The 21115-nt window shown below is 44.8% G+C and overlaps 1 protein-coding gene across 2 annotated transcripts; it reads right to left on the bottom strand.

Moving 5' to 3' along the window:
• Positions 1–5502: 5502 nt before the first annotated feature.
• On the bottom strand, positions 5503–7887 carry HMGB2 (high mobility group box 2). Of its 2 annotated transcripts, none has more exons than XM_040588974.1 (5): positions 7756–7887; positions 7118–7288; positions 6802–6947; positions 6541–6715; positions 5503–6055 (listed from the first exon to the last, which is right to left on the bottom strand). In XM_040588974.1, the coding sequence occupies exons 2-5, from the start codon at positions 7265–7267 to the stop codon at positions 5900–5902; spliced, it is 627 nt and encodes a 208-aa protein (XP_040444908.1). In that variant the 5' UTR covers positions 7268–7288; positions 7756–7887; the 3' UTR covers positions 5503–5899. The 2 variants fall into 2 exon arrangements, with proteins under 2 accessions (XP_040444908.1, XP_040444918.1); XM_040588984.1 differs by having other exon boundaries at positions 7843–7869.
• Between the last annotated feature and the right edge of the window lie 13228 nt (positions 7888–21115).

Here is a 21115-nt window from a genome sequence, read left to right as displayed (position 1 = left end):
TAGTTGGAGCAACGTACAGGTTCACTCACTAACTGGTGCTGGGCTGTGACAATTACTTAATTGCACTGATGAAGAGAAATTAGCGTAGGCAGTCAACTTTTTTAGTGGGTAGGTCTGAATCTCATGCACTTGTGCACATCCCCCAGTTAGCAGAGTTATTGTGTCCCTCAAGGGCTACGAGCATTGCAGAATGCAGCAGGGAGCTAGACATCTGGGCTCTGTTACGGGATTCTTGACACGGGGTTCAAATGGAATCACAGAAAAGCAGGCAGGGCTGTGATGCAGCGCGTACAAGAGGCCCAGCAATTTTGGAAATGGCAGGGGCTGCTGGCAAAACACTTACATATTTCAAGATGTGGAAAGAAATACAAGCCAAAATGAGAAAACAAACAGAAAAATACATGCTACGGATGGTAAGGCAAGTGAAGCAGGATCAGCAGCAGCCACCACCACAGCAAATAATCCATCACTGAGCAACAGGTACTAGGTTATGTACCAGTGTTATATACAAGACGCCTGCGATACACTGTTACGAAACAGTTTGATAGGTTGTTAGCTAATCAAAGGTAAAACTCCTATTCCATTTTTTCTGATTTTCTCTCCACACCCATTTGCAATTTCTTTGCGTTATGTGAGTTCTAAAGCCTGTATATACTGCAGTCAGTTCCCAGGTCTGTAGCTGTTCTAATCAAGTTTTTCCTTTTGAAAACACACCCAAAAAACCAAACCAAACCCAAAAGCAACAACCAAAAGAGGCATTTTTACATTTCTTCAGACCATAGGTTTTGCTTTGGAAAAGTAATAACAACTTTGTAAACAGGCTTTGTTCTAAGCTGATCTAAGAAAAAGGAAACTTTCTTTTTCCTTTAGGAAGACAGTAAGGAAATCCTATGTATTTGTTTTGTTCTTAACTCTTTACCTAATAATGCCTAACATGCTGTTTGCCTTTCTAGCAAACATCTACTACATCTTCACAGAATTATCTATTACAGCTCCAGCATCTCCTCCAGACTAATGTAATGTAGTTTATTGTCCACCCACACGACCCATGACCTAAACATTAGGCCTGCTTTTTCTCCTTCACATGCGTTAGGGGAGCACATACTAACATGATACGCTTTGTATTCACACCATATTTCACCTTGGTTTATTATCCTGTCACTACAGGCTGGCCTGGCAGTCCTTTGCTGTTAGCTCTCATCTTCCTTGAGGCACCATTCACCACTTTTTTCCAAGTCCTATACGTATATATTAAACAATCACTAGTCATTAACCCCATCTCCAGCAATAACCTATGGGTTTTCATGGTGATTTTCCTCCACTGGTGAAACTGATGACTAATTCCTGTTTTGTTCCTGTATTGTTAACCAGCTATTTATTCATGCAAGGCCTTCAGTGACAACTTGGTTCTTTTATGAGTAGACCAGCCCGAACTCAAGTAAACCAGAACTACCTGATCTCCTTTGCCCTCATGTTCACTCATTTCTTGGAAGAATATTTACAGGTATCTAGAGCGGGATTTCCTCTTGTGAAACTGCAAGTCCTATTTAGCCACTTGTCCAACAACTCTCAGTTGTACTCGGGCTCCTACCAACTTGCAATATGGGCATTACTGGTCCAAAGTTCCCTGGATCTCCACTAAATGCTTTCTAAAAACTGGTGTCATACTTGTGACCTTCCATTCCTCTAGCACTAAGGCAGTTTTGAGTGAAAAAATATAAAGTATGGTTCACAGTTCAGCCATTTCATCCTCGAGTTTCCTTAGAACTCCTTGGATGAATACCATCTGTCCTGTCATTTGTTTCAAAACCTTTTGCACTTGGATTTGAGGCAGATGATCCACCATGCCTCTCCCATTAAGAAGCTCTATAATGAAAACTTCCTGAAGCTCCTCTACGAGGTTATTTCGGGTTTGTTTGTTTTTTTTTTTTAAAAAAAGGTGTTTTCCTGAAATCTTGTCTAGGCATTGCTACTACATCTTAAGCATCTGTTGTCCCTAGGACAGCTTGGCAGGGCTCCTGGTTCTGATGTCCTGGTTTCGGCTGAGATAAGAGTTAATTTTTTTCCTAGTGGTGAGTGCAGTGCTGTGTTTTGAAAGAAGGATGAGAATAATGTTGGTAACACGCTGATGTGTTAGTTCTTGCTGAGCAGCGTTTACACTAAGTTGAGGACTCCTCAGCTTCTTATGCTGCCCTGCCAGCCAGGAGGCTGGGGATGCTCGAGGAGCTGGGACACAGCCGGGACAACCGACCCCAGCTGGCCAAAGGGATATTCCAGACCATATGGCATCATGCTCAGGATATAAACTAGAGGGAAAGCTGGCCAGGGGGCTGCTGCTTGGGAACAGGCTGGGCAGTGGTCTGCAGGCGGTGAGCAGTTGTTTTTCATTTGAATCACCTGTTTTTCTTGGGTTCTATTTGGTTTTGTTATTTTCCTTTTCTTTACGATTTTTTTATTATGATTTTATTTTATGCTATTTCAATTATTAAACTGTTCCTATCTGAACCCACGGGTTTTCTTACTTTTACCCTTCCAATTCTCTCCCCCATTGGGCAGCGAGCTGCTGTGTGGGGCTTAGCAGCCGGCTGGGGTTAAACCATGACAGATGTGTTTGAAAGTTGTTATTAATCTGTCTGTTTTCTCAAACGCGCTGATGCTCTTTTTTTCCCTGCCACACGTTGCTGTGTCTGGCATATCAAGGTGCAGGTTTCTTCTGCTTTACTGGTTTAGAAATGACTTCAACTTTTCAAAGACTGCTGTCCTGTGTTTGTTGTTCTTTCGTACCTTCTCTTTACCCACCTCAGTCTTATTTTTGGTGGTCTTTTGGTCTGCTTTACTGGGTGGTATGCCTTTGTGCTGGATGTCTAATGCAATGTGAGCAGTCTCCCTGATGCCTGCAACCATTTTGGGCGTCCCTTTTAGTTTTGATTTGAGACAGACCTCCCAGTTCACCTCCAGTGAAAAGTTTCCAGTGATTCATTTCATAAGATTGTCCATATTGAACACGGATGTGAAAAACTAATTTAGCTTTTCTTCTGTGGCCTTATCTTTTCTGAACATTCCTGTTATACTTTGATCACTTACTACTCTTCTCCAGTGCTAGTTCTTGCCGTGCTCACAGATGGGCATTATCTGAACGCCATGACCTGACATACCGTACTTTTTAAAGCTTGATTTGAAAGTAGTAATTTCCACATGCACTTCTCCATTTGTCTTTAATCTATGCTCAACATCCTTCTTATCGAAAAGACAGAATGTTATTTTTTTTAAATTACTGATTATCTTTAGACCTGACAGCGTTCTGGGTTGATAGATGAGCCTGACGCAGAGCTTCGCCGTGGCTTGCTGCAGCCCCCGCTGCACACACGCGTGCACACACGGTGATCTGTGTGCTGATGTGGGTCAGGCTAGTCAAGCAGTGCAGTAGGGTATTTGGCAAGAAAGAGCTCTGCAGCAGTCGGGATGTAGTTGCAAATGAGATCGTAAACAGAAGTAACCCACAGGTGGCTTTTCATAGAGCATCATTAGCATGTGGGACAACAGAGTGGCAACATTCGGCAGTTCTGCACCGATTTGTGCAGTAGTTGTGCTGAAGCTAAATTAGCCAATTACTGCTAAATGAAATAGAACCCAAAAGCCATTTTACCTCACCGAGGGAAAATATTAGAAGAGCTCCTTTACTCTGAATTACCTCAAGATATGCTTATTCTGACAGATATTTAAAATTCTGTAACCCATGCACCTGTCTAGGACACCTGAAGCATTGTATTTCTTTCCAGTTCTGAAGCACCTGAAGTAAAAAAAAAAAAATCAAATAATCAAATTAGTCAATCTACTCTGATGCTACTGCTGCACTGCAGATTATATAAATCTAATCAGAAAGACTTCTTGAAGCATCACTGCTCTGTTCAGGGAGCCTGAGAACTGAGGGGAAGTAGGTGATGGTGCATTTCTACAGAGAAATCTGAACAGAGTATGCTGAAAAATGAATGCGAGCAGCATTGTCTCGGCTACACGCCGTGACCGGGAATTGCATTTTTGAGCTGAGGATAAAGGTGCTGTAGGACGGCAGACTCTCTAGAGGAGAAAATGTTCTTGAGCACTGCATGTACTGCACACAGAACAACTGCTTATCACTTCCAGTTTACGCCTGTGGCTTCCCAAAATCTGAGCTTGCAAAATGGAGCCATTGATCCTGCCTGCACCGAGTATCTCCAGCAGGTCCAACATGAAACAGCAGCTGATCCTTCTGATGCTACTTTTAAGTGTCTCTGGGCACGGTGGGGAGCAAAAATCTCTGGGTTTCTAAGGCCTTCAAAGATTAGTACCTACTTTAGTATAAAAAATGTTTGAATTGTCTTTAGAGTACCTTACTTCCATACTTTCAGGAATACAGGAGTGTTTTTATCGAGGCTCTCAGTTTCAGAAAGTGCTATGTTGTTAACCCACCACCGTGACATTTCCCACGGTTATAGTGCTGAAATCACTTTTTATCTTACACACAGACAGTGATTGTACACAAGTTTATTTCAGAAGTTAATGGACAACCAAGAGACAGTTTAAAAAAACAAAAAATAATTAAAAGTTGGAAGCCTGCCCTTTATAGCACTTAGTATTTCAGATATTAAACGTTCTCCAGTGCTGGGCTTTTAAAGGCTAGTAAAAGCTATTGCCTAGTACTTTACCTCAACAAAGTAAACTTGTTAGTGTAGCTGTGGGATCTCCAGTTTCTCACTTGCAAATATTTTAGATAGCTAGATTTAACTTTTAAATACACAAAAGGTTGAGTAAAAAAAACCAAAAACTAAGAAAGAGTGTAACTGGCAATACTGTTACCACGACAAACAGGGATATATCAGGAACACACGTTCTCTACAAATGCCTCCCCACTTTTCTGCGGGAATCTTTTGGCACGTGCAGAGATAACATTCCAACATTTTTCATGCTGTTCTGCAAGCTGTGTATTTTATGAGCAGCCACTAATAATGGGGGCCAGGGGAAGAGGGAAGGAGTAGGGAACATCTGGGAAGACATACCTCTAACCACATCTGTCTTGTGGCCAAGCTTTCCTGTCCTGATACAGACAGCAGAAAAGGCCAGTAACCCTGAGCTCTGGGAGAGAAAGTTCCCAAGATTCACTCATTATCAGCTAATACTTCTAAGACCTGTGCTTCAGTTTGGGGAAAGAAAACAATCCAGGAATAATTATCAGCAACTTCAGTACTTAAAAAGATTATTCTTTTTTTTTCCCTCACAAGGTGATAAAAGCAAATGCTAGCATAAGGAAAACATCAATTGCAACTAACAGTAATATATATGGGAGAGAGAATTGTGGTTAAAGAAGTTTAAGCTTCTGGATAAACTCCATGAGACAATGCGTTAAGAGACTCGCCAGTGTTGCAGCAACAGTGATAGCTGAAGAACAACGCAAAGCGCTATCCTGCACAGGGCTTCAGCATTCTGGGAGTACCCAGCCTCTCAGAAACGTCAATACAACAGCAATCATGTACAACATTTTATTACAAAATTGTTAAAAAAAGTAATACAATGCAATATACTACAAAATATAAGATCAGCTATTAGGCTACCGCCTTTGTTTTACTTAGCTATAAAGAAACACCTGGCTATCAGTCACTGAATTTCAACAAAACCATTAAATATGCAGAAACATTCCACAACTTTTTCTTCCTTTTTTTTTTTTTTTTTAGTTAAACTGAACTGTAGCAGCCCTTGGCTACTACTTACATTAAAAATAGAGGTCTCCCTACAAAGAACCACATTACCTATACACAATTCTGTACAGATTTTTATACTGAAGCTAACAATGAGCTGCACTTGAGTTCACATTCTTAGCAAAATATTGGATTTTGAGCATAAATCTTTACAGCAGGACGTTCATTTATTCTTCATCCTCCTCTTCTTCCTCCTCTTCATCATCCTCATCCTCCTCCTCCTCCTCCTCTTCTGGTTCTGCTTTCTTCTTAGATCCTGCAGGCCTACCTGGGCCCTTTTTCCCTGCATCACTCTTGCTCTTGGCACGATATGCTGCAATATCCTGCAAGAAAAATGCTGTTTAGTTACCGCCAACAGAACTCTGAAGACCAATTTGTACTGTCTTCAGTAATTTAACAGTACTATACTGTGCGGATCAAATACAGTGTGTGCAGAAAAGTGAGCTTTCAACCTTGGGACTTTCGTGCTTACACCTCTGGACCAAGTAACACGCGATCTGGACAGGCGTAAGAATTTTATGCCTGCAGAGCTTTGGAGTATTGACTATGTATTTTACCAAGCAGGTGACCCATTTTCTGGAAGTATCTTACTGGTAAAACATCTAGACATGTAAAAACCACATCCAGGTTGACTGTAAGGGTTCCAGATACCTCCCCCACACCACACCTTTCCCTGCATTCTGAAGTCTGATGAAGGCTGACATAAACATTTAGAATTACAAACCATGTGGTTTCAGTGCAAAACAGAAGCCGCATATTATCACTGACCTGTACGGCTTTAGCCATCCTTAGATCACTTTCACCATACCTTTTCATATTTCTCCTTTAGTTTTGCAGCCTTCTGTTCATATGGCTGTTTATCTTTGGCTGACTGTTCAGACCACATTTCACCTAATTTCTTTGCTGTATCTCCAATAGACAAGCCAGGGTGATCATTCTTGATTTTTGGACGGTGTTCAGAACAGAAAAGGAAGAAAGCAGATCTAAAATGAGAGACAGTGATTAAGTGTCAGACTATTAAACCTAGTACTTCCCGCACCCCCCCCCTTCTGGTCATAGAAACACTCACGGTGGTCTTTTAGGCGCATTGGGGTCCTTTTTCTTTCCCTTCTTCTCGCCTTTGGGAGGAACATAGTTTTTCATCTCCCTGTCATAACGAGCTTTGTCCCCTTTAGCCATTTCTTCAAACTTCCCTTTTTCCTTGCTAGACATTGTCTGCGAACACGCAGAGGGGAAAGAAGAGTCTGGATCAGATAAAGCACCCGGTGACCCACTAACGTGCGAGCAGCAGCTGCCACCAGGATCCTTCCCCAGCTGCCCGCAGCGGGGCGGGGGCCGGCTCGGCTCGGCACGGCGGGGGCTCGGCCCGGCACGGCCCCACTCACCTTCCACCGCTCCGAGCACTTCCGCGAGAACTCGGCGAAGTTGACGGACGAGTCCGGGTGCTTCTTTTTGTGCTCCTCACGGCAGGTCTGCACGAAGTAGGCGTACGAGGACATCTTGCCCCGCGGCTTGTTGGGGTCGCCTTTGCCCATGGCGAGGTCGGCGGCGGGTCCCTGCGGGGAGGGCGGCAGCGTGAGGGGGGCGGGCGGCGCGGAGCCACGGCCGGGCGGGGCCGCGCCTCAGGCCGCTCCCGCCTCCCGCCCGCCGGCGCCTTCCCGCCCCAGCACGCCCCCTGCGGCCGCCGACCCCGCCCCGCCGCGGCCCCTCTCCCGCCCGCCCCGCGGCCCCTCCCGCGCCGCCGCCGGGCGCCACCACCCGCCCCCCGCGGCGGCCCGAGCGGGCGGCCCCAGCCCGCCCCGGCGGGGCCGCCCGCCTCCCGCCCCGCGCGGCCAGCCGCCCCCGCCCCGCCCGGCGGGAATCCCCTCCTCGGCCCCGGGCGCGCCGCCCGCCCGCCGCGGCCACCCCGCGCCCCCGCCGCGCCCCGGGCCGCTGCCAGCGGCAGCCCCTCCTTCCCGCTCTCCCTCCCGGCGCCCTACCCGCCACCGCCGGCGGCGGCGAGAGGGGCTTCGCGGGGCCTTGCCTGGCTGGGTGGGGCGGCGGCGGCGGCTCGGGGCGCTGCTCCCTGCGATGCTGCTGCAGCTGAATGGTGCCCCAGCAGCGCACTTACAGCCTCTTGTTTTCCACAGCCCTACCCGCCACAGCAACTTGACCCGCGGCGCCCGGGTACCCACCCCCAGCCACCGCGGATTGGCTGCCGCGCCGGTTCAAACTGCCTGCGGCCCCGCCCCCCGAGGCCGGCGCCGCCGGGGATTGGCCAGCCGCTGCTGTGGCGTCAGCGGCCGAGCAGCTCCTCGGCTAGGTCGAGCGCGAGGGGGTCGCTCGCGCTTATACTCGTTGGAACCGGTTAGGGTGAAGATAGCGGAGGGGTGGAACTAAGAGAGCTGGGCGGTGATTGGGGGAGGGGGACGGTTTTAAAAAACCGCGGGGGCCCCCGCCATTGGCCGCCGGGGGCTGCGCACGTTTTGATTGGGCAGAGCGGGATGCTGTAGCGTGGTTTAAAAATACAAAGGGAGCGAGGGCGGCCGGCGGGGCGGGCACAGCGAGAGGAGCCGCGGAAGGGGTCGGGCGGGGCGCGGGATCTGGGACCGGTCTGTGCTGGCGGCCTTGCGGGGCACGGCGGCGGGCGGCTGCCCTGGCCGCGGCCCGGCCGCCGGCAGAGCGTCGGTCCCCCTCCGGCGCTACCTTCCTCCTGCCCGGGGTGGGCCGCGGCGGCGAGCGCCACCGTCCCTCCTGTGCTAGGCGGGCCGTGGCTTCCCGCGTCCGGCGGGCGGCAGCTGTACAAACCGGGCTTTAGCCGCGCCGCCCGAGCGAGGCCCGCTCCCGAGGGGTAACGGCCGCCCCCGGCTGCCTGCCGCGGGGCCGGGGAGGGCCCAGGGCGCGGCGCCCGTCGGGCAGGGGGAGGCCTGGCTGCTGGCGGGGAGCGCCGCTCCCCGCTCTGGGGCCGGCGGGGTGCCGAGCAGGGCCGGGGCCGGCTGCGAGGGTTCCCCTTCCCACGCCGCGAAGGGGAAGCGCCGCCGCTCCCCGTGTGTCGCCCCCTGGGCGGGGGGCGCCGCGGGTCGGTGGAGGCGGGGGCTGCGGCTGGCCCTGCCGCTCTGCCCAGCCGCTGCAGCGCGCCTGGCGCCTTTGGCCTGGGCAGAAACCCGAGGCTTCTGTACGGTCGTTTCTTCTCTGCTTGCGATTTGACACTAGTCTGCACGATGTGGGTTTTCGGCTGTCTGGTTACTTTCATCCAGTTCTTTAATTAACATCAGTTTAAGCGAATATTCTTAGTAATTGAAGCGGTTTCTAACGCTCTTGCTTTTTCAGGTGTAGCTTACAGCACTGGTGAAAAGCGGTTACCAAAGATGCTGTGCCTTCGGCAGAGTCTTAATCATATTAACCTAGCTCAATGGTAAAAAAAAAAAAAATAATAACCTTTAAAAGACAGCAGCAAGAACCCCTAAGTTATCTGAGGATACTGAGTAGCTGCAGGTGTGAGAAGGGTCAGTGTAGATATCCAGTCTCCCCCATTCCAGATTTGCTCAAGTATAAGAAACACTAGGTCTGGTCTTTCAAGCTTTTTTTTTCTCTTTTTTTTCCTTCCAACGAGGATGTGTTAACACAGAACTGTTCACTAATATGGAGGTAAATGCTTCCTTGTTTTAAGCTTTATGTATTTGCCCAACTGCAGCCCTAAGAGACACAATGTAAACTGGAAAAAGTTGGTCAAAATTTGTGAAGAGGGAGGTATGCAGAGACAGATATGCCCTTTGCAGGTGCTAAAGCCTGTCAGATGCCAGTTATCTGAACTCTTACATCCACTAACTTCTGTGGCTATTCCTAACCTACAAACGAAGCTTACACTTCCCTTCTAAAATCAATGTATACACAAGGGATATTCCACATTCCAGTTTTGGCTCTTAATTTCTGTAAACCATTTCACCACTACTCAGTAGCAAATTAATGTTCTCAGTTCTGTGGCATTGAACAAAGCAGAGGCCTAGACACTTTGCAAGTTGTTTTAATTTGTTATGTAGCTTTAAAAATGCCTTTACTTCATATGGTACTTGGAAAGCACTATTTTGTTTGGTGAATTAAGCTGCCAGATGGGTTACTCATTCACTTTGTGGTAAACCACCTGTATGTGACAGTTTCTTGCAGAATGTTTTCTAGTTAATAAAGCAGTTTTGTAGCAGATGGTAGAATCTTACAATACTAGTCTGTACTGAATGAATCATAGCACAGCCATTAGTATCTCTGGTGTAAAACCACTCTTTGTCCGCCAGTTTTACCTACAGTTCTCAATATCACACCCTTCAAACAAATTCATAGATAACCTTCTGTGTAGTTTACGAGCCATATGGGAATGTAGGTTAACTCCATCAAGATCAGTTTTACTTCTGAGTCCACACCGGTGCGGTTGAAAGAACAACGAAGCAATCCGCTAGGTTTCAGGAAACTGAGTTTTCTCGGTGTCAGCACTTCACTTCTAAAATAGTCATGACCTCTTGGGAGTTTGTCACTGAAAAGTTATAGTGATGGCTACAGGCACCAGAAATTATTTTAAACAGTTGAAAGGAGAGAAGATTTTTCCTCATCTTAATCATCCAAATCCATTCTCTGTCAGTTCTTGAGCAACAGCAACAAAAGCTTTATGTAAGTTTACTATGAACATGTTTTTACTCTTCCTTTTAACATTAATATAGCAAGTTCATGGAAAAAATTACTTTGGAACAGTCTTTGGGATTTATAGCATATAATTGCAGTGAGGCTTCCTCTGTTGCATCTGTTTTTGTATCTGCTCTAAGAGTATGAAGAAAATTCTTGTGGAAAAGCAGGTACAGTGAGAAAGTGTAATTACTTCCATGGGAAAAAATGAGACCTGCCTTTCAAATGATTTAATCAATTGTTTCAAGAAAGAAATTAGGTTCTTTGTGCTTTTAAAGATACTCTTTTTCTAGATTATCTTCACTGAAAAAGAAAGCTTTGGTACAATTAAATATGTACATAGAGTGTTATGTCATGCAACATAGGGCAGCGTAAGAAACCAAACAGTTGTACTCTAACATCTGTCTGTGTTCCAACAAGGAAGGCAGTATTGAAAATTTTCCACGCTTGAACATGATACTGGAAGCTTTCCACAGCAGTGCCGATACTGAAAGCTCCACGCAAGAATGCCGATCTTAGCCTGTCAGTCCCAAAGCTGTGCCTTCCTCCCAGCACTCTCATGCATGGTAAAGTGCTTCTCTCTGCGCCTGGTTCCACAATAAGCTGTTGCTGTTTTCTCATTACACCACACTGTTTCTTTTCAGACAAAACCACAAATTTTGTCTCGAGAGATTCAGTCACTGTTGCTCTTCTAAAGCAGTGATCTATGCAGTATTGACTTCGGCTGGTCCGCGTGGTTAATTTATTAACCACATGTGGATGACAGTTGTGGGGAAGAAGCATAAACTCCAGGACTTGAAGCTTACTTCTGCTTGAATAATTCAGCTCATGAAATGACTGTTAAGTTTTATAGCTCCCTGGCTTCGAGCCCTTTTGAGTCTTTAATCTCCTCCACAATTACAATTTTGGGCACTATTGTTAACTTCACTTAATCTTCAGTAAACTGCGTGTGAAGAGACATGAGCAATGTAGTGACTAGAAAGGCTGGATAGAAAGAAGAGAAAAGACCAGGCGGATGGTTACAGAGCTGAGAAATGGATTTAAAGAAAAGTATGTCACAGAAACAAAAATGTGTGATTGGAGTGATAATACTTTACATCATACTGTACCTCTTGGCTTCTGTGGGCAGCTTCTACAGCTTTTCTGGATACTCATGTCAGTGTGGACAAAGCAAGGAAACATAACAAAGACCTTTTATTTGAATTAACATTTCCATCGGCCGATCCATTGCAACAGATACCATTCAGCTGAGGAAGCTGCAAACTACAGTTGCATGACCTTAACTCTGACCAAACTTTCATTCTGATGTGTGTTATATGGTGACACTGTCAGTTGGATAAAGAAGCTCTCCCCTGTAGCAGAGACTCTGCTATTACCCAAATTCCTGTATGGGATATGCTTTAATGTAGCCTTAATGGCAATAAAATTCTGCTTTGGAAAGTGATCATTCTTGCCAGATTACTGCTGAAGAAGTCTTGCTTATGGGACCTCAGAAGTCGGTGTTTACCAGATGAATAATGAAAGTGAGTTACAGCTGCTCTCAATTTTAATGTCACCCAACTTCACTAACAGTAATGCAATATGTTGAAAGAAAAAGCAAATTTAGCTTTAATCAGCTTTTTTGTTGTTGTTGTTCTAGAAAAAGATTAAAATCCAAGACACATAAAGCATTTAAATAGGTCACTGCTTTAAAACTCACTTTTTAATGTGAGTTAAGAAGTCTACAGAGAGCAGCTATGTCTTTTAGCCTATTTCCTGTGAGCATCTCATATTAGGTAGATGGTAGGAGCTTTAGGATGAGAAGCAAAAAACAGAACTACCTAGTCTACTGCTTACCTAAATTCAAAACTCACTTTAGTGTAGTGTTTTGGTTATAAGCAGCTACTTTCTTTGTACTGTGATAAAAAACATACATAACTGCAGCTGCCCAAAAGTTAAAAAAACTGGTATTTCGGTCAATATCTTAAAGAACTGCATTTAAGCTAATACATTAGAACTTTTCCCATTTTTCTGTTGTTGTGTAATATGCAAATAATAAGTATTTATAGAAATGAAATCTATTTACCCTTTAAACATTACAGTTTTATTATATGGGCTATGGCAAAGCCTGCATAACCAGTTAAGCAGCTCATAGGTGAACGGCGGCTGTGTTACACGGGGCTGGTTTAGTCTGAAAGCTCAGGAACTTGTTTTGAGTTTGTGCTGTGTACCCACCTAAAACAAAGGCAGCCTACATTAGACACTACCCAGGGCAGCTGCCCAGTAGGGACTGAAACTGCAGTGGTCTTATGTTAGGAAGTAAAACAAATCTCTCCTGGTACTAATGCAGATAATATTAGGAACATGGGCAGTCATGGTCACAGTAATTGTTAACTGAACTTTTTCAGTCTTAATTTGGCAAGAAATTTTCTTGCATTGGGTTTACAAGCTTTAATTTTTCTTATATTTTTACTTTTCCTAAACCTCACTTTCACTGACTTTCTTATTTACATTTAAAGTAACACTCATGCAACATTTTCCCCTTGAGATCTTAATGAGCCTCCTTCATATCTTGCTACACTGTTAGTCCCTTTTTGCAGGTATGAGAAGAAAGCAGTAATTTGCCTTTGCTCATCCATTAGATAGTTTCACAGGCAGTTTAAAGGGGGTTTGAAATGTGGATAGCTGTAATTCACGCTATGAAATCAGTTTAAATCGGTAAAAAAAAGTTTTGATCCTTCTGTCCCCACCCCGTAAACTCTTCCAGCCTTGATAAGCATTGGTACTTCACCTGAAGTGACATGACTCACTCTTAAGAAATAAAATGTCATTACTAATAAAAATGTGATGTTGTTTGGGAATTGGAGAACATCATTCTAGGCTTGGGGGGGGGGCTTTTTTTTTTTTTTTTCCTCCTTCTAAGCAGTAAGACAAAGGGTTGGACTGCGTCTGGCCCGGGAGGTGTGACATCCAGCTAGCAGATCCAAAAAGGCTGTAGTTACAGTCCAGTTCCCCAATATCCCAAGCACCCACCATGCAAAGCTAGCTGCTGGTGCTCACTGCTGCCAAAATGAAGTACCAGTCCACCCACGGTGACTTACAAATGCGGAAACCTCTACAGAACAAACCAGACCATTTTGTTTGTACCTTGTCCAATCTAAGAGACTGTTTTATTCTGCAGTTTTGAGGGCTAGAAATTTAAAAGCAAGCTGAACCTGGCAGTGGAAGCTGTTTCCTATGTAATTGCAGCTCTAAAATTTCTTAGGAAAGAGAAATAAATGAGTGGGTTAACAAGGCTGCATGCCATGGGCCACAAGAGGAAGGAGGAATCGTGCTGTCCTGTCTCCCAGAGCCAGAAGAGAGAAGCAGGTTTGTCTGGTATCTGCCTGTTTCCTTGTAAGCACTGCGATACTCGTCAACACATTGGTCTTGTATCCAGGTAGTGGAAAAACTTGAATGAATATTAACAAGTCTCGTTAAACTTAAATGGGTCTCAAGTTTTGGTTGTGTGGAGTACATCCTCTGCTGTTGCTAATCAGACACCGTCTTAGTAGAATAATCTGTTATTTCTGGTAAATAGCGCTGTCGTATGTGTCATAGAAATGATCATAGGATACACAGGTAATCTGAGACTAGAAAGAAAATGCTCAGGAAATTTTGAAGTTGTTGATTCAATCATCAGTCTCATTTTTAGTCATGGATCCTGGGGGATTTTCCAGCAATCGATGATATAAAAGTATAGTTTCTCTGGAGGATCCCATTGTATACCCTACTCTATACTGTTAAGTGTTTTACAGGAACAAGGAAGGTTGTTTCAGTGATCTTATGCTACTGGAAAACGCGTATGTTTATAACACTAGCCAAAAGCTAATGCTTCTACTCCACAGCCCTGACTCTTGTGGGAAGGAAAAAAAATAATCTTTAGGAAGTTTGATAGTAAACCCTTGCGCCTATGATTAATCCTCATCATTTTCATTTAGTGTGACCATGTGTGAAGTTAAGCAGAAGCTCTTCCTAGGTACTGGCAGGGATCAATGCCTAGTACAAATGAAAAAGAAACAGGGAGTGGTACAGTCACGCATCTGGAGAACAAACAAGGGTATCTCAAATGAAGTTGTTCTGTGTCAAAGAAAGGCCAGCTTATTCAGAGCTACCAAGACACTAAATTGCAGCCCAAAACATGTCTTTTCCAGGTTTCGAAAGTTGAAAAAAAGAATCCTTGAAACCTGTGAACTCCCAGCTTCAGTGTAAACCTTTAAGAGAGAAACCATCTTGATGGATACACTCCGGTTTGTAGGCTCGATCATGTGTGATTTTTATGTCACTACATTTTATACTAATAATTAGCATTTATGTTGTTATATTATTGTTATATGTACAAATCTTAAAAGCATAAATCCCCATTCTCCTTTTCCAGTCGTTAAAAATTACTTTGTATACAAAGATATGATTTGTTTTGGAACGGACTTTCATGATATAACTAGAAAAACAGATAATAACAGAACAAAGAATTTAAAGTTGCTGAAGAGGTAAGAGATCTGTATTATTTTCCTGATTTTGACATAATTTACAAGATCATGTAAAATCCAGCTCAAGCAGTCACTTCTGGAGAGAGGTAAGGGTCTGTCTGTGGATAGCTGTAATAGCAGAATCAGGTCTCAGCTGTGGTGTTTATAAATATTAACAACCAAACACTTGGATTAAAAAAAACTTATAAAACCATATCTGTTTAAATGCTGAAACTGGAGCGTGGGGTTCTCTTTTTGTGTTTTGTGCTTTAGGATATGTCCTTGACCAGGTTTCAAACTTACCTTTGCGACTGTAAAAGCTAGCAGCTTTATCAGTATGTAAGCTGAGGCTCTTAGCGTTATCTTTCAAGTACGGGAGTTGAAGTTTGAGGAGCATTAGAGATGAACGGCAATATCTAATGGAGAAGCAATGCTTTTGATCAGCTGCTGTATGTTAAATGAATGATAGCAGTAGGTACTAGCCAAACATAGGAAATCTGATACATTCTGCCTAGTGGCCATTTTTGTGAAAAAAAATTGCAGAACATTTTATCTGATCCATTTCCCATAATATTTCTCAGCTAAGGGTTTATTGTCAAGTAACAATAGCAAAAAACAACTACAGTTCAAAACTATTGTTTCACTTGAGTTTGTGGGAGTATAAGCCTGTATCTTTTACGGAGAACGAGCTCTGCAGGAAGTCAGGAAAACATTTAAACTCCAAGCCCACATGCAATTTTACTCGTTTTATTTTTATAAAAATATCTGTGCTAGCATCGGACTCTATTTTGGTTTTACTGACAAATTACAAATACCTTCTAAAGACCTTCTAAAGCATGCATTCCGGACTCTGGTGGAAGAAGTGTTCACCCGCTCCCAAGGGGCACTTAAAACCTGCTGTTAACTTCAACAAGAGCTAAGTCAGACCTACAGATGCTTATGACTGTACTGCAAAGACAAGGACACTGGAAGAGGCTTGAGGGCTACAGAAGTTTCCCATTTTTCTTTCTGTAAAATGAGTCTGTATCAGAAGATGACATAATGGTGTAAAGGGGCACTGTAGTTTCTAGGACCCTCTGACAAAACTGCGAAGATGGTGTAAGATGCATTATTCAAGGCAAAAAGCAAGTAATTAAAGACAGCGTTGAATCTGAATTTCTGTAAGCAGAAAACAGTGGCTCACAAAATGTAAGACTGTAGGAAAGAGTATACAGGGCTTTTTGTGGTATCAAGATTGCATTAGAGACCAATAAAATTTGCTGAAAAGACACGGCAGTTTCTCTTACAGGCAAAAAAAGCCCCAAAAACAGCTGAGCAAGCCCTTTATTTCTTTTCAAGGGATTAAAAAATAACTCTTAAGCAATATACTACATCAGCCTATTACTCATAGCTAAATTTTTGTTGCATTATTACACAAAACCTCTGGGGGTGATACTTTTCCACTATGCATTCCAGATAGTTGCATTACATTTCAGGAAAGCACTAACAATGATTTTGTTGGGTTCCTTTCTGACTGCGAGATCTCACATAATGTGAAACAAAATGTTGATCAAAGCTACCTGGACGGACAAGTGATCAGTGACTCTGAAACAAGCAGATGGATGTACACCTTTAACTTGGCCGAAAGGGAGCTTGTGAGGAGGAGGGGTGTTGAAACCCTGGGGGTACCTCAGTGCAAAGCTGGAGGTTGGCTTCTCTGCTTTCCGTGCAGTTGTTGTGTTTGAAGTATCGCACTTAACTCATACTGCATCATTTAAGTCCCCCAGCAAACAATTTGCCAAAGAACATCCAAAGTTTCTGCACCAACGTTTCTGTATTTCTGCACGTAAGAACAAAGCCTTCTAACAGAAGTTTCTTTGATGCCTCCTGTAACTAATGGCTTATTGCGAAAGTGAATTGGCACAAACCATTAAGGGGCATGTATAACAAATCTTTAAAGCTTTTACAGTACGCAGGCTTATCAGTTTTAATCCTGTAACACCTAGATTATTCTTAAAATAATGTTTAGTTTTGGACCCTGTTTACTGCTTTGAATCTTGTAATAAAAGCCTGTTATGTAAATTCTTTCATATACCCTTAGATTCTATTGAACAAGGCAGAACGCTTAAAAAAGGAACATTGGCTTCAAGTGGGTTACTCGAAGACCTAGAAATGCCAGTATCGCACCAATATCACTATTTTGGTTAAAGGTATGATTTTTTTCTCTTACTGTATTACTTGGGTCATATACAATAAGTTCTATGTGTGCTAATACAGATTGTTTTGTTAGACAATTAACTACCTGAAACTACATTTTAATTATCCTAGTGTAAAACATAAAGAAGTAAACCAGACAAACAAACAAAAATACAGTCTGTAGGTGAGTCCCAATACTCCTGTGCTTTAGGGGTCTATGCTTTAACAGATTTGGACAATAAATTGGAGGCAGCGCAACAGGCAGTAGCACAGTGAGTTGGTGCCAGAGTGGGAAGGGAAAATCAAAGATTCAAAAACCAGAAAAAAGAGAGAAAAATAAAAATAATAGGACTTGTTTCTGATAAGGAAGGAGAGATTTGCTCACTGTTCTTTATCACAGCCCGTGACTGCCCATTGAGTAGGTTGCTTTTTTATCAAAAGTGCCAGGGTGTGTAGTGGAATTTGCAGAATTTTCAGTGTTTTAAAGGAAGCTGTTTTTCATTGAAATACTTGCAATCCGAAACAAAGAAAATGTATATTTGCTGTGGAAAATGTATACCAATAGTTTTGCTTATTATTCCATTTGCTAACAGGATAATTTCAGGTGCTGCACACTTAGACTTCAGCTGAATGGTATCTGTTGGGGAAGAGAATAGTCATCCCCAGTTGAACCTTATCATGTGAAGATGTATACACAGTTACAAGCCACATTTCCTTTCCAAGATTTAATTACTAATAATACATTTGCAGTGAGCTTCCAATATATCCAAAGCGATACGTCCGACTATTATTCTTCTCTCTCAAATTACAAAACACATCAGTCAAAAGCTAACAGGAGCTGGGACATATGGCATCTCGGAGAGACACAAGCTGCTCAGCTTCCACCTGTGCCTAGACCACCTTGGTGCCAGGAGGAGCCACTGAGTCCCACTGACTTCAGAGCCTGGCAGCTGTGAATTCAGGCACACTTTTCAAGATGCCATAGCTCCTGCTCTTTCTGCATGCCACTTAAAAGTCATCTGTGCTATGTTTTTGACACCCACAAGGGATGTAGATTACTGCTGCCTTCCGTACAATTCCGCTCTGCTTTGCATGTGGCCCATAAGTGCTAGTGAAATCTCATGTACAGAGGAGTTGCTGGTTTGGAGCTGCTGTTTCCTTTGAGCTGGTTTGATTTTTGAAGTTTTACCCTAATCAGTATATTGGTGCAATACTGCAGGTTTTTATGTTTATGTTAAATCTCTCCCTATATATGCTTTAGTTATACCTGAATATTTCTACTAACCACTACTAAAGCTTATGTTGTAAAATCATAATTTCAGATTACATACCCTATGAATGATTTTTTTTTTTATTTCACAGGCCCCGAACTACACGAAAGTTTGCAAATCCATCCTGTAGTAAGCTTCCTACTGCCTGATAAGCCCATCTAGCTGCAGCTCTCTGTATTTTTTGATCCCACATATGATGCAAGATTGAAAGTGACATGATTTCTTTGTTACTGTAAGCAGGCTTTCATAGCAAACGGCATAGTCATCCCCCTGCACCAGTTGCACGGTCCTGCCCTTCCACTGGACCTTGTGTGTGCTGGGACATCATGCAACCGAGCAGTAAAGCAGATCAGGGTTAAACTTAACTGATTTTCTTGTTGCTGGTCTAGTTGTAACCCTATCCAGTTTGCAGTGCAGCCACCAGAAACGCTTTTACAGGCACAAAGGATGGGGCACAGGTGTCAAAACGAGCAGCTTACAGCAGAAGCAGAACCATCTTTCTCAGCTCCACTACTCTCTTATCGTGATCTAATCATGAAACTATGATACTACTCTACTTGAAATTCAGCTTATAAATTAACACATTGGCAAGCATCACCGGGTAACATAATCAGTCTTTTAATTGCTCACAAACTGTACAAAGAGGATCAGAAACGTTTAAAATGCACAAGTGATCGTTCCGTTATACCAAATCACAGCAGACAGATCCCGATTGACATATTTTACGCTCAGAGTAAGGTCAAATGCATCTAAAGAAATAAAAGGCACCTCAAAGTACATAGCCTAAGAGCTGAGAAATTGCTATTCATGACCCAGATTTCCACTGAAGAATTCCTGGAACTCACCCTTGTCCCACTTTTCCCAGCTCATGCTTCCTATGTTTTTCTTTAAGGTCTGCTGTTATTGTTATTGGTGGTGGTTGTTTGTTTTTTTTTTAATTTTAACATCATTGTATTTTTTGAAAGCGTGAAATTGCAAGGAACTCAAAACGTGAGTTAAACAGTTGTTGCCTTAGATTGCACAGCAGCAGAGCCTGGAATTAAACCCAAGCACTCCACATAGTCTTCAGCTCTGCCAGTAACAAAACAGGGTTTGGTATTTTTTCAAAGTCTTACCCAGTTCCTCCTCTAATCACCGAAACATGCCTTCTAGGTAACTGCTGTCTCTGACGTTTCGCTCAGTTTTGCTTCAGTTACTGTATCCTTCATTCAATTGCAACTGTGGGAAGCCTGAAGTGGGACCTACCCTTGCTCTCTAATGCCAGGTTATGCAACCAGATCAAGCAGCCATCTGCAGCGCAAACCGAAACTGCACTATAATCGTGTTCCCGGCTCACGCAGAACTTCGGCTTACGCAGGATCTGTGTCTCCTCGAATCATTCACCGGCCTCCTCGCTACTCCCTCTCCTCCTTCTGCAAGCTGGAAGCGCACTTTGCAGCAAGCAATACGGTCAAATATTTCAGTGATTAAATCATTGCGCTTTGAATACGGTCAGCTCGGATGCTGTTTCCGAGATTTAAAGGAATATTTGCAGCAGTTCAAAAGGCAAGCAAAACCTCACCCTTCACTGCGTGTGCTTTGAATGCGCTTGAAGAAAGATAGTAGGTCAAAACCCGCTGCTTCTGCCGCTCTGCTGTCAGCAGCTGAATCGTTAGGTGGTTTGGTGCCAACGCATCTCTTCTGTAGTTTTCCAAACTCTCGAAAGTAAAAACACTTAAGCTTTTATCAAGCACTTTCACAGAATCTATTTTAGTTAGTCATGCACGCAGCAAGGTCTTGGTTCAACACCAGTGAAAACAATTCTGCATTCTCAGTCTTTTATTGTCGTTAAAGTCACCTTTATTAAACAAAAAGTTCTTTTAAATGACAAAACTGGGAACTCGCGCTGCAAGCCTTCTTTGTCTTCAGAGATCTTCACTGCAGGAACGCAAGGCGGACCCCGGATTACAGGCGTTTTGTAAGCGGCTTTAACAAAGGCCGGGGGTCCAGAGAGGCGCAGTCGGTGGCTGCGCTGCGGGTCCCGGGGAGCTGCCTCCTGCCAGCGGGGCCGCAGCGCCCGGCACCGACACCGGCGGGGCCGGCTCTGCAGCCATGGCCGGCAGCGGGAGGAAAGACCGAGACGGAAGATAGAAAAGAGAAAAATGTGGGGGTGGTAAAGTCGTGGAAAACCCTAAACAAGCATCCCGAGAAGCACGACGCAGATTAAAACATTAGAGCCGCAGAAGCCACGGGGGCAGACCCACGCCGAAGCCGAGCAGGGAGAAGAAGCGGGGGCGCCCGAACCCCTTTAGGCACGCTGAGAGGCAGCACCGGCCTCCCCCGCTCTGCCCCTCGCTTTCCCGCCTACCGCCCCACCACAGCCAGGCCTGGCCGCCGCCGCACGGCCGCCTTTCAAATCCCAACGGCCGCGCCGCCGGGGAGGAGCGACCGGGGGCGGGGGGGAAGCAGGAGGCGAGGGGGGGGGGGGGGGGGGCGTGTGTGTGTGTGAGAGAGAGAGAGAGAACGGCGCCTTTTAAAAGTAAGCTGAGCCGCTGCCGCCACTCCCGCACGGCGGGCCCGGCCTCCTGGCGGCGGGGGAAAAGGGAGCGGAGCGCAGCCCGCCGCGGAAAGGAGCAAGCCGCCGCCACGGCGGGACGGCATCGCCACAGCAGCGCAGAGAGGCGCGCCGAGCCCCCCGCCCGCGCTCCCGCCTCCGCGGTGCATCTCGGGAGTTGTAGTTCCCCCGCCGCGCCGGGCGCGGGCGGCGCGGCGGGAGAACTACAACTCCCGAGATGCACCGCGGCGGGCCAGCTGGCATGCG

This window comes from Falco naumanni, chromosome 1 (assembly GCF_017639655.2).
Source record: "Falco naumanni isolate bFalNau1 chromosome 1, bFalNau1.pat, whole genome shotgun sequence".
NCBI lineage: Eukaryota > Metazoa > Chordata > Aves > Falconiformes > Falconidae > Falco > Falco naumanni.
The sequence above is the reverse complement of the archived record's forward strand: the minus strand, read 5'-3'. Positions and strand labels throughout refer to the sequence as shown.